The 12,606-nt window shown below is 46.7% G+C and overlaps 1 protein-coding gene across 1 annotated transcript; it reads right to left on the bottom strand.

Annotated features, from left to right (window-relative positions):
* Positions 1 to 286: 286 nt before the first annotated feature.
* On the bottom strand, positions 287 to 12,333 carry kirrel3l (kirre like nephrin family adhesion molecule 3, like). The gene is made up of 14 exons (XM_084557964.1): positions 12,244 to 12,333; positions 11,464 to 11,613; positions 9,329 to 9,486; positions 7,782 to 7,932; positions 7,521 to 7,626; positions 7,068 to 7,216; positions 6,825 to 6,952; positions 5,486 to 5,612; positions 4,950 to 5,050; positions 4,040 to 4,238; positions 3,098 to 3,205; positions 2,801 to 2,910; positions 2,583 to 2,672; positions 287 to 2,456 (listed from the first exon to the last, which is right to left on the bottom strand). Exons 1-14 carry the CDS (start codon positions 12,296 to 12,298, stop codon positions 1,965 to 1,967), a joined length of 2,124 nt encoding a protein of 707 aa, XP_084414090.1. The 5' UTR covers positions 12,299 to 12,333; the 3' UTR covers positions 287 to 1,964.
* Positions 12,334 to 12,606: the final 273 nt, after the last annotated feature.

Below are 12,606 nucleotides of genomic sequence, written 5' to 3'. Positions count from 1 at the left end.
CATCTCTATCCTGTTTCCCGACGAGATGGGCACGTCGGCGTCGGGTGGTGGTGGATACACATACAGTGGGGGTTCCACTATCTCATCTGTCTTCATTAAAACCGGCACACCACTGGGGGAATAGGAAAATCAACACAGACAGTGCTGCTAATTTATGTATTCATCACGTTTGCTACACGGGAACCTTTGTTTGTCACCGTTCTCCACGCCCAATGAAGCTACTCCACGGACGGATTAGATTCACGCGAGCCGCTTCTTTATTGGAAATGGTTTTATTTAAATATAAATATGTGTACAAAGGTACAAGCAACAATAGCTCATTTTTTAGCAAATAAAATTCTTAATACATTATTAAAAGAATGAACAAACAAATGGCAATTAGTTGTGTTCAAAAAAAAAAAAAAAGCATAGTAACTGCATTCAATGATTGATGAACAACTTAGACAAGAAAATCTGTGGATCCAAATAAACCGAGATAGATACATATGTATATAAAGATACTTTACATTAGAGCAGCTTACACGCTGTACTTTAAGGCTTATATAAAATATAAAAATAAAGACAAGCGATGATGTTTGCCTCCTCACTTTAAGTGACATTTGTTCTCTCATTAGGCTGCCTGGCAACAGCTTCGTAGACAAATGGCAGTACAGGCGTCCATACTGAAACATCCAGGAAGTGGAATGCAACTGGGTCAGGTGCAGAAACCAAAGCCTCAAACATGAAATGGACATGAATATAAACGCTGAAGATTTTCACTAGACACATCATTTGCATGCAACAGAGAGAAAGTATGGGCTCAGCCATTTGTACAGATACTTAGTGTTTCAGGGTAGTACTGTTTCTTGTAAACATATTGAGACAATTTGATTGAGTTGTAAAACTTCGGAGTGTGTGGTCCACATTAGGACCGCCTTACACGTCTTACCCCATCTGAGCCTGCTGAAGTTGACGCTGCGTTCAAGTTAAGTTCAAGATTGCCACCATTTTTTTTCCCAAAACCACCACTTTTGATTGTTCTAGTAATATCCTACTCTTCATTTTACAATCGGACAGCACAGCAGAAAACAACACCAGGATAGGACAGCAGTTTCAGCCTCCATTTTCAACCTATACAATAGTTACCATCTTTGGGTTTTCACGGCCTTACCATGTCCAACATGTTACAGTTATTATCAGAAGAAGCTCCTGGAATACAGCTCAGGACAGAGGTACTCCACCTTTTGATTATAGACTTCATACAGTACAGTGCCTGTAGCACTTGTTGGTCAGTACAGCAAGCCTGTTGTGCAGAGAACTTTATGTCTGTCTCTGTGGATAGCTCAGTCTTTTTGTTGATGATAGAGACACAAATGTGCTTAGGATTCCTTTCGCATGCCAACAAAACATCAAATGACAGACAACAAAAGGTTGTTCATATCAGGGTTTTTTTTTTCAGCAAATATGTCTTATTAGATGTTTGTAATATCTTCTTTCCAGGTATTTTAGAGGTCAGGTTTGACATTTAGCGTTGACAGAAAGTAAACTCTGGAATGCAGGTAAACAACTACCCCAGTCGGTTTTGGCCACCCAAATTCAGGAGATGCATTTGATTTATATTCTAGTCGGCCCTCGCGCTCACAGAACATCTCCACAGGGTTTGGGTGGTCATCATGTAGAGATAACCTAGCGAGGTATTACACTGTTATGTCCATCATATGTTTGACTTGAACATCACAATCCTCTGAATTTTCCAACTCAGGAGGTTTACAGTTCGCATTATTGTAGATCCATACATCACAGGCTGGTTTTTCCCATAACCTTAATCACGATTCCCTCCAAACACTGTCCAGACAAATCCTTGAAGGATCGTCTTTGTAAAGAAAGTCTCTGTTCGTTAGTCCAGTCACACGTTTATGTGGACGTGACAATGGTTGTCTACTCACTGCTCCTGTACTCTCCTTTTTATCCAATTTTCTGTCCGTTCAGACATGAGTCTGCATACGTTGTGAGGGCCGGCCGTAGTCAGACTGCTGGGAGGACACTTGTGAGGAGGCATAAGAAAAGCGAGACGAGCTGGACACCTTGCTGGCCTGATCTGATTGGTCATACGCATCCACCTTCTCATAGGAAGCGGGCTTAACGTAGCTGGTGAAGGCACGGCCATAGGTAGCAGGTAGGTAAGCAGAGCCACTGTAGAGGGGATCAGTGGGGTAAATGCTGGCTGGCTGGCCAGGTTGCTGCTGGGCAGCTTGCTGCTGTTCGTATGAGGTTCTGCCCGCTGTGGTGGTGGCGTATCGGTGGGAGAAGTCATAGACACGAGGCTGGGTGCCATGCTGACCGTATACGGGGCTGGGAGAGGGCAGCTGCGATGGAGTGTAGACTGGCCGAGTGTTGGGCACATATTCAGAGAAACCACTGCTGCGGATATGGCGGTCGTCATGGCCGCGAACATTGTAGTATCCATTGGTAGGATCCTACGTGAGAAACCGAGAAAAATAAATCATCAGCTTAACAGCAGTTCAGTATTCTGTGCAAAAGGGTTAAAAACACATCCTTTCTATTTTGAGAGTGTTTCTTCCAGTAAGTGTTTTCGGTTTTACCTTGATGTCCGATCTTTCGTCCTCCTCCTCTTCCAGGAGGTCGCTGTGTTCTGTGCGAGATGTCCCGGGAGACTCACTGCTGTTCGGAGCCTGAGGGAGGACCAAGCGTTTCTGAAGAGTTACTAGGATGAACAAGACCTTGCTTGTACAAGTTCAAAAGAAATACAGAACATTATGCTTCAGTGTTAACGCGATTTCCACCCATAAATAAAACCTACCATAGGTTCTTTCACGTCCTCCTCATCGTCATTGCCGCGTGTGGCATTGTGATCGCTGTGAACAATCTGAACTCGGATGTCACTCTTGGAAAGACGAGTGCACCGTTTACCTGTGGGGATTTGACAGAACTTGATTACCAGGCAGATTAGTGCATCCAATTTTCCATCAAAAATGATTTACATGCAAGAAAACAAAACTGAACATAAGCTGTTCAGTTTCAGCTCACAAATACTGTTGATGTTTGATTTAAAGAAGTGGCTGTTGACCCTCTTGCCCATACTAACCGTTGAGCTCACCTTTGCCTGTGTGCCTGCAGCAGAGGGAGACCAGCGTGATGACACAGATGAGCAGGACACAGCCTCCACCTACCGCTCCGCCAACAATTATCAACATAGGCAGGGCTTCTGTCGAGAGTAAAGCCAGGCGAAGAGGGCGGGAGGAGGGGGAGACGGTTGTTATGAGAAGGAAAGGGATGAAATGGGGAGATAGCGGAGCGTAAGTGTCAGTGTCGAGACAGTGCAGATCAGAGCAAACGTAAGAAAAGAAATAAATCCATTCATTTGTCTCACTAATCCCAGAAACACGCCAGCGAATATGAATTCATCTGCAGTAAGCTCCACTCTTCACGCAGCTACTGTAGCATATGCTCATGTGGGCAATCGGCATCTCACAGCCCGGCTATTGTCTCTAATCTCTCTGAAAGAAGGGTAACAAGGCCTGACATGCAATGAAGCAATAGACAGTAATCTAATTAGAGATTCCAGGAGATACCGCTGCCCATTCCTCTGGAGACCCCGCTCTGCTACGTTGATGTAAATTACAGGCGAGGACCTTACTTTTGGTGTCTGTTGCAACCAAGGTCTCCACTAGCATCAGTGCGGTAGTACTACTAGTACTACTGTCTGATTTTTTAAGACCACTTAAGGGGGAAGCAGCCTGAGACGCTGAGCTTGGCTCGGAGGCAGTGATAGAGAATATGATCCCAACTGCAAACACATGTGGATTCCTCTAATTGACTTTTGTCCCCAATCAATATCTATATTATGGGGCAAACATATTCATTAAAGAAGCCATCTGCTGATTAAATCATATCGATTAGAAGTGCATAATTAAGATAAGCACAAGACAGGGGCACTGCTTTTACCTAATCTAGCCTGCTTCACAGCAAGTATTGAGTGTATCGCTTTAACTTCTGCATAGGGCTCTGTTGGGGTATATCTGCTCCTGTCGGTGTGTACCTTGTTCCTTCAGGGTGACCAGGGCGGTGCCGGTGCCGAAGCGGTTCCAAGCGGTGCAGTTGTAGCGCAGCTGGAAATCCTGAGCCAGAGTCTCAGACAGCACCAGAGACGATAGGACTTCGTGTTCGCCGGTTACAGTCTGCACCGAGTAACGACCAGAGGTACCGGAGGACAGAGTCATGTCCCCAAAGGTCCACACCTGCGGAGAGGAGCAAGTGAATAGACAGCAGGGAGTAAGTCATTGTTCTATGAAGAATTCCTCACGAGCGAGCAAAGCTGAGGCCTTCCTGGCTATTTATCCTTAGATCCTTGCCGGCCGCTGACTGAACACCAGTTTCTCTCTCTGTTCTGCTGTCTCTCTACCGACCTCTAAGGTGCTCTGAGGCTGACACAGCTCATAGGCTCATGTTTAAGCTGCCTCCCACGTCTGCCTCGCAGGTGAGGCCTAAGGAGGGTTAGGTAGCTGCACTATGAAATAAGGCTCCTCTCTGCTGTTGGTAGCACAGGGCCAGCAGGGCACCTGTCTCTCACTCCTCCTCACACCCTAATTATCCTCTCTCAGCCCAGCGTACGTTCAGCAGTTCAACAGGGTCATCCGAGTGATGCCTCTTGGGCCGCTAATTGAATGTGATTTGGCTGAAGCCAGACGTCTCTGCAGGAAGCCAGTCTTCCACAGCTCCCCTAACTCTACACTTGTTCCAGTCAATGTCCGTGCAATTACAGTTGCGAATAAATGTGCGCGGATGTATTTTTCGAAGTGAGGCAGAGATGTGCTAACACACAGGTGAGGTCAGAGGTAAAAGTCCTCCGAGTGCTCGCCCCCGCGTAGGTGTCGCCAGGAGGAAGGCCCGCGTAAGCTCCCAAACATAAATGAACCCTGACCCACAGCACAAATAAGAGGCTCACTTACAATCTTATCAGGCGGGGGGCTGCTTCCCACTCGGCACTCCAGCTTTCCTTTGGCGTGCTTGACGGCATGCTGCGTGGCTTCTGCTGTGATGATAGGTGGACCTGGTGCGCAGAAGAAAGAGGGGCAGCGTTGGGAAGAAAATTGAGATAACGAAAAGTGAGATCTTTTGAAAAGTTTACGATTACAAATGTGTTCGCTATCAATTCTCTGTGACTTATTTAGCAGAGCAGTTCAAACAACACTTTAATAAAATACAAGCACAAGCCTGTAGAAATACTCTATCTGAACCTAAAATTGTATCTAAAGTATCAAAGGTACAGGTACAGATTCTACAGTAAAATGATAAGTGGTGATGCAAAGAATAAATAATAGTTTCATTAAATAAATGTGGGTTTATTTTGACCTTTCTCAAGTCTTTTTTTGTGCGGGATGTTTAATAATTTAAATGGCAAATTTTCATCGATGGTGAAGACAAACATATGAAAATGGATCCTGGCTGTACTTTATTACTTTCCACCACTGAGGAAGTCACGCACCATTTACAGTTAGAGTGACATCTCTTTCTGCAACTCCAATCCGGGGTACAATGGCCTTGCAGGTGTATGTTCCAGCATCCTCCTGGGTAACAGCCTTCAGCTGCAAGGTGTTACCATTACTGAGCACCTAGCGAAAGATCCAGAGAGACAAGTGAGAAGTGTGTTAGAAAGAGAAAGGGCGAGAAAGAAGAAGGCAGTGTGGAGGGAAGAGGCAGACAAATGAAACTGGGACCTTTATCAGTGGCCCACTCGTTGTGGAGGCAGCACAGAGGTGGGCTGACCATTGTAACAAATGCTGGTGGTTTGAGTTTAATTTCATTGTGAAGAGCTTTAATCACAGCATTAAGCACTCCAGCCACCGCTGAGTGACCGTGCTGCTGGGGAGATTGTTGTAATTAAACAGTGGGGACAGAATGGAGCACACTATGTGTGAGTGGGCGCTAGCCTTTCGAGCTGCTTCACTCACTCACTCCTTAGCTCATTGATCCTGTCATTCCATCAAGCTGTGATTAATCCATTTACCCCTACTCCGTCCTCCTCCCTCCCTCCATCTTCACCTTCCCCTCTCCACATTTTTTTTATTTTTTTTTTTCATTTCTACACACTTATGGAGTAACCCAATTAATCCATTACTCGTGGCTGTGTGAGGGACAGTGGCAGTGGGTGGATTAGAAAAATGCCTGCGCATTTCCCTCAGAGTGGCTGAAAGCGTTCTCTCTTAGAGATGAGAGTATTGCTTATGCCATCCCGCAGCATTCTTGACTGGGGATGCTTTCTCCAGCATAGCTTCAGAAATTATATTAGTTGCCAGGAGAGAAGCTCCTGTGGGATGCCCTCACTAATGGTGTGAGCGCTGAAAGACTTTTACCAGGATGATGTAAATTGAAGGTGGAAATGTCCCATTTGTTCCACCTACGAAATTGACTTTGAGGAGATGGATTCTCTAGTGCAGCCGGGGCCTTTATAATGTCTGTGACGCCGACTCTAAAAGTTTCAGTACATGTTGTAATTCTGTTCGCTCGGATCACTTGTTGACTGACTGATTGATTGGCCGATTGATTGAGTTGGAGTTATGACAGCATGTCATGTGTCCTGATGGTGTTGTATGAATCTGTCAGTGGACAGACAGCTTTCTGCCAGAGGCTTTAGCCCTCAGGGAGCATGGTGAGAGGAGGTGTTGAAGATTCAGACAGAAAAAGAATGTGTGGAGAAAAAAAAGTGCGAGGGATTCATGCCTCAAGGCCATGTGTGAATGTTTCTCTCTGGAGGGGGAGTGTTGAGAGGTGGTGCTGGAGCTTTACCGTCAAGATAAAGTGGCGACTAGTGTTTGTTGCCTTACCACGCTGGAGCCTTGCTTGGTCCAGGCCAGGGTCAGAGGAGGGTTTCCAGTCCATGCACAAGTAAAGGCTGCATCCATCCCGATATCCACTGTCATCGGCTTCGGCTCTGACAGCAGTCTGGGGCCAACTAGGGTGAAACAACAACCAACCGGAATCAATAAGAGCCCGACTTTTAAAGCAGCCTCAAAAATCTCGAATGACCATCCGCGCCGCCGACAGCGTTTGCCTTCAGTTAAACTCACATTGGACATCGACCAGAGTGCTGACATTGGTGCTGCCCACGGAGTTGGACACCTCACAGGAGACGGGGTCTGTGAAGTACGAGTAGTCCACTGTCACCTCAAGGCTATCCCCATTCGCTTCAGATATGGGCACTCCTCCCTTAGACCACCTGTGATAGATGAATAATCACATTATACATCCGCATTAGTTCAGGGAAGGCACTTAGCCTTGCGTATCAAAGTGGCTGTTAGCTGATTTGTGGCTTGTGCCAATCAAGTGCTGCCAATCAAGCAGCTCGTTTAACCCGAAGGATCTGCTGAACGGTTGGCATCCTTGATTTCTTCTCCACCCTGCCATGTTTTTCAGGGCTTCATATCTTATCTATCTTATCTGACAATACTGGGGATGTCATTGTCTGTGTTCAGGGCAGAGGATACGAGTTAAACAGTGAGACTGAACCAAAGGATGCATACCTGTATCCAGTGATTTCGGGATTGGCCGAAGCAGAGCAGATGAACAGAACCTTGGCTCCCTCCGTCACAGTCTGAGGTTGGACCGACAGCGTCACTGAAGGAGGGTCTGCGAGAAGCAAAGAGGTTCATGAATATTTATATGACGACATCTGGCATTAACGGTGCAACAGCATTGATTATGCAATTTAAAAGACAGTTCATGCACTCTGCTACAATGTGATATTTTAATGGTCTTTATAGGCACATTGATGCTGGACTCACGCTGGACGTTGATAGTGATGGATGTCTGTCGCCCAGCAGGGGCAGCTTGGTTAAGAACCCTGCAGGTGTAGGTGCGTCCAGAGTCACTGTCCTCCGGGGTGATGGGAAGCATACTAACAGCCGTCTCCCTCTTCCCATCCTCCATTGGCGTCTACGGAGATGGAGAATAGCGCAGGACTGAAATTCAGCTCAGTGTCACAGAAAACAAGTGTCCGTCCATTTGCGATCACGCCGCTTAGGTACGTCTCTGTGACACTGCAGGTTTCATTTATTTCACGCGTGAAGCATTAAAATTGCCATCCCGCTCCTTGGCATGGCAGCTAAATCATATATTTTACGATGCGGCGGGGGATATTGTGCTGTTCCCACACTTCTGAGAGTGTTCCCCGTCAGCGCTCCTTGTTTGTCATCATCTTTTAAATCTATTTACTGCTCACAGAAATCAATACGCCTAAGTGAGGAAAGGTGTAGATTCCGAGGATATGGCTCACTGCGCTCTCACTTTCTCCCTCTCTTCCTCATCCACGAAAAAAATAAATAAAATTGTGATAGCTAAGGTGTGTGTGTGTTTTGGGTGGGTGACAGTGAGGAGGAGGAGGAGGAAGAAGTGTCACACATCTTTGGAAAAGAGCAAGGGGCGACCAGAAGCTTTTTCCCCGGACAGCCAAATCAATGGAGCAGGTCTTTCACTTCCTCAGCCAGACACACAAGAAGCATTTTTATGCTAGATCAAATCACATCACTCCCTGTCACCGCCCCTCACTCGGACAGAGCATTGTCTACCCCCAGACTCAGTTCTTGATGCTGAAAATTCTCCGGGTCTTTCACAAAGCCATCTCCCCAGTTAACTCTATGATAATTCCCCCTCCCCTCCGTTCCTCCTTCCCTCCACAATCCCCACATCTCAGATGCTCTCCTCCCTCTCCCCACCGACACCACTCCCTCCGCGCTCACTGCAGGCTCTCGCCTCCTTAAATGTGGCGTTTAGCGTCGTTTAGCGTGGTCAGGGAGCATGAAAAATGTGACACTTTCCCAGCCGCGGCTGGCTTACGCTCCGGCGCATCCCCATTGTGTTTCTACATTGTTGTGGGTGATTTCTTCTCTGCAGAAACTCTACTGTATGAAACACTCATGCCTGTCTGAGCTTTGGCATGCTCCAGTTATGCTGTAGTGTCGCTGCATTAGTGAGCGAAGGGGGGGGGCTAGAGAGTGAGGGGGGTGCAGGGGAGGGGAAGGTGGGGTGGTGGGAGTGGGGGGGTCAGGCATGATAAGAAATGGGAGGGGGACTGCAGTGTGTGAGCGAACAAATCTCACAAGAGAAGGACGGCAATAGAGAAAAAAAAAACAACCTGAGATAACGCGGAGAAAAAAGGAGGAAAATAAAAAGAGACACGGCAGAAAAAGAGATGGAGTGTTATATCCTAAGAGAAAATATTTCTGTTTTGAATACCTCTGCATTCATTTCTGCCCGCTGTCACATTCTGTAATATCATGTGGGTGTCGGTGATTGAAAGATAATGCCGGGCATAGATCACTTTTCACCGTACCTTGGAATAGATTGCAGTCTCCATGACCTCCCCGTCTCTGTACCAGGTGATCTCAGCAGCAGGTTTGGCTCCCGAGGCTCTGCAGGTTAGGTTGTGCGGTGTGTGGGCCTTGAGACGCACAACGGGGCCGCCTTCCACCACGGGGTCAGAAGGAGGAACTGTAAAGCAGAACAAACAATACCACTCAAAACAAGAAGACTCATTACAGCTCCAGGCGAGCCCAGAGTCACGAAGAAATAATACTGATATTGAGCTTGCTCTTGCTCTTAGCTCAGCATCAATACGGTACATAACAATATCTTATTGCCGAGTGTCTGTTTAACAAGATGTAGTTTCAGACAGGAGAAAATACCAAGAACAGTCGTCATTTGGAAAAGAAAACACACTCAACCTTATTTATTTTCTTTCTTGGGACCGGCATTATTGCTCTATTTGCTCTTACTGTTGCAGAGCGATGTTTCAACTGAATTGCTTATTTGTTCATTTATTTGCATGGTTTCGCACGCACCACTGGCAAGCCAAGCGTGCCAACCCTGATGAAGGCGTCTATCTCCCCATCCAATAAGAGAAGGAGTAAACATGGGGTTTGTGCTGGCCTTTCTCGCACCCTCCACCGAACCAATTTCACTCTGTGTATCTGAATTGTCAGAGGTCCTTCCGCTGCCGCCGCACGGACACTAATGGAATCCGAGTGCTAGGTGATTTTAATTTCCATGCCGATTCCCCTGACTGCACTCCCACCGTTGACTCCTTTGACTGTGCAGGATTGCTTTGGTCTCATCTGGCCACATTGATTTACACACACACGCACGCATGCAGGCGGGCACGTGCACGCACACACACACACGTGTACGGAACCCCCCACTCCGCTCCCCCTTTACCACCTCCTCATGTCCACACAAAAACATCAACTGCGGACTCCTGAGCAAAGCAACTGATTTCATTTAAATGTTTATGACATGCACATATCGTTCATGGACCACCAGCCTTGGTCTTTCAGAGTGCATTTAATGCCGAAGTGGCAGTTTTGGGAACTTTCATGTCTGCCCCCGCCGCATGCATTTTCATGGCTCTGCGTGGGCATGCAGTGGCCGCACTGCTACGTGCTGCTCCGGGCAGATCCGACAGTGACACTAGACACGGAAAGGTTGGTAGATAAACACTGGTGAGCTCTCTGAGTCTATTCATTTAGTTGAAATGTTCCTACGTGGCGTTTGTGATCTCAATCCGTTTGCCTTCCCATGGCAACCATATCCGTACCACTCGTCACTCTGCCTCGCTGAACTCAGAATACGCACCTTAAAGGCAACAGAGAGACTCAAGGACAGGCTCTGTGGCGAAAGGTTTGCAGTATGTCGAAGTATAAGCTGCAGCTACAGGTCTGTGTAATTGTTCCATCTGGGTTTTCTCCTCTTTCTCAATAATATTTGTCTGAAGGGCAATTTATGGACAAGTGACAGGGCTAATTAATGGAGTGATATTCCTGTGCAAGCCACCAGATGCCAGCAGTGCCTTGTCAATTCCAATTCCCACAAGACCTCTGCATCCTCCTCCCTACCAACCCCCCCACCCACCCACCCACCCCCAACCTATGAACGTCTGCGTGGAGAAGTAGATCACTCACATCATGTTAATGTAAAAAACGCCTTGCGGTTGACAAATGTTGTGGCTCACTGTAAAATGTGCTAACTGTGCAAACCTTGACTTCAAGTGACTACGCAAGTCATTTGTGACTGCAGCAATCACATTATCCTAGACGTCCACAGTCTTGATTATCGCTACTGAGGGTAACAGGCGTTTACTTTTTTTTTTTTTTTTTTCTCGATGGATATCACGGCTGAGTCGTGCTTGGTTAGAATTTCGCTTTCAAGTCATGTTTTTCACCAAGAAACTAGATTTACAACAATGTCATCGTTGAGCAGCGATAAGAAATTATTCTATGAATTGCAAATCATGGGAGTGTTTTAATGTATTTTTTGTTTTCCATGTGAACATTTTTGCTTGCTTTACATGTGTTGTTTGTCTGCGTGCTTTTGTTTTTAGTGATGAATATTTTTTTTTCCCAAGCCCTGCAAGCCTGCAGCCCTTGGCACCGGGGCTAGCTGTGAGGATGATGCGTGAGCTGTGCCTCTTACCTAGTACAGTGAGCTTGGCACGGTGGGAGCGCAGTCCCGCCTGTGTAGCCTGACACTCATACACCGCGTCATCCGCCAACTCTGCTGAATCGATCAGCAAGCTGTGCTCGCCTGATAGCGGGTTGCCCATTAAGGAATAGCGCGTCCAGCCTGCATGAAGCCAGCACAGAGAATACAGTGAGAGAGAAACAAAACCAACAAAAAACAAATACATAATGAAAGGACTATAAAATGAACAGGCTTGTGCCCGGAACAAAGGCAAAAGAAACATGGCGAGGCTCTTTAAGAAACAAATGAAAGCTAGCAGCACCTTACAGGGCCAGACACGGAGGCATTGTGTTAGTAGAGCAGCGTGAGGCTAGAAATGCAACACATGAGGAGGAGGCTGCTGCGTGAGGAGACTGTCCTTTAAACACAGACACAATAAAGATGGGGTGGCTAAGGCCAAGAGGAAGCCTCTCCACCTTCTCTCTAGTCTGCCACACATTTAAATGCCAGTGCGTGACAAAAGCCAATTGATTATCCACCTTCCTACAAGACTCTTAAAATGCTAAACAACAAATTAAAGTTTGTTGTGTGCAGCAGTAGCCGACCTGTCTGAAGTACATTGTTCGCTCACCATTCATTTGTGTAAAACCCCAACGGTTGACAGAGAGAGACTTGATTTCTAATGAGACCTGGCATTGATCGCAGCAAGACAGACAGAGACAGAGAGAGCAATAAACACAGAGAGAGCAGTGGGGGGGAAAAAACAGGAAGGGGGGGGGTCAGAGGTAGTACCTGGTAGGTCTCTCTCGCCTCCGAGTGCCAAGCCGTCTTTGGTCCACTGTACCATTCCTCGGTAACCCACAATGACACAAGGCAGAGTCACCGACTGACCGGATACAACCACCTGGTCTTGGGGCTGCTGGGAGAAGTAGGCCGCTTGGGTGGCTGCTGTAAAAAAAGAAAAGGGATAATTTGAATAACACCTCTCTTAGGAGTGACACTTTTTTAATGATGATGCTGTAAATTCACAAAATAGCACAAAATAACATATACGGGGTATGAATTTCTGAGAATGCCACGGCAGTGCATTTCTGCAGAGTCGTAGAAAGAGAAAAGTGAAAATTTCACTGTAATGGGTGTGAAAAAAAAACAAAA

Source organism: Chelon labrosus (genome assembly GCF_963514085.1).
Source record: "Chelon labrosus genome assembly, chromosome: 12".
Taxonomy (NCBI): Eukaryota; Metazoa; Chordata; class Actinopteri; order Mugiliformes; family Mugilidae; genus Chelon; species Chelon labrosus.
The sequence above is the reverse complement of the archived record's forward strand: the minus strand, read 5'-3'. Positions and strand labels throughout refer to the sequence as shown.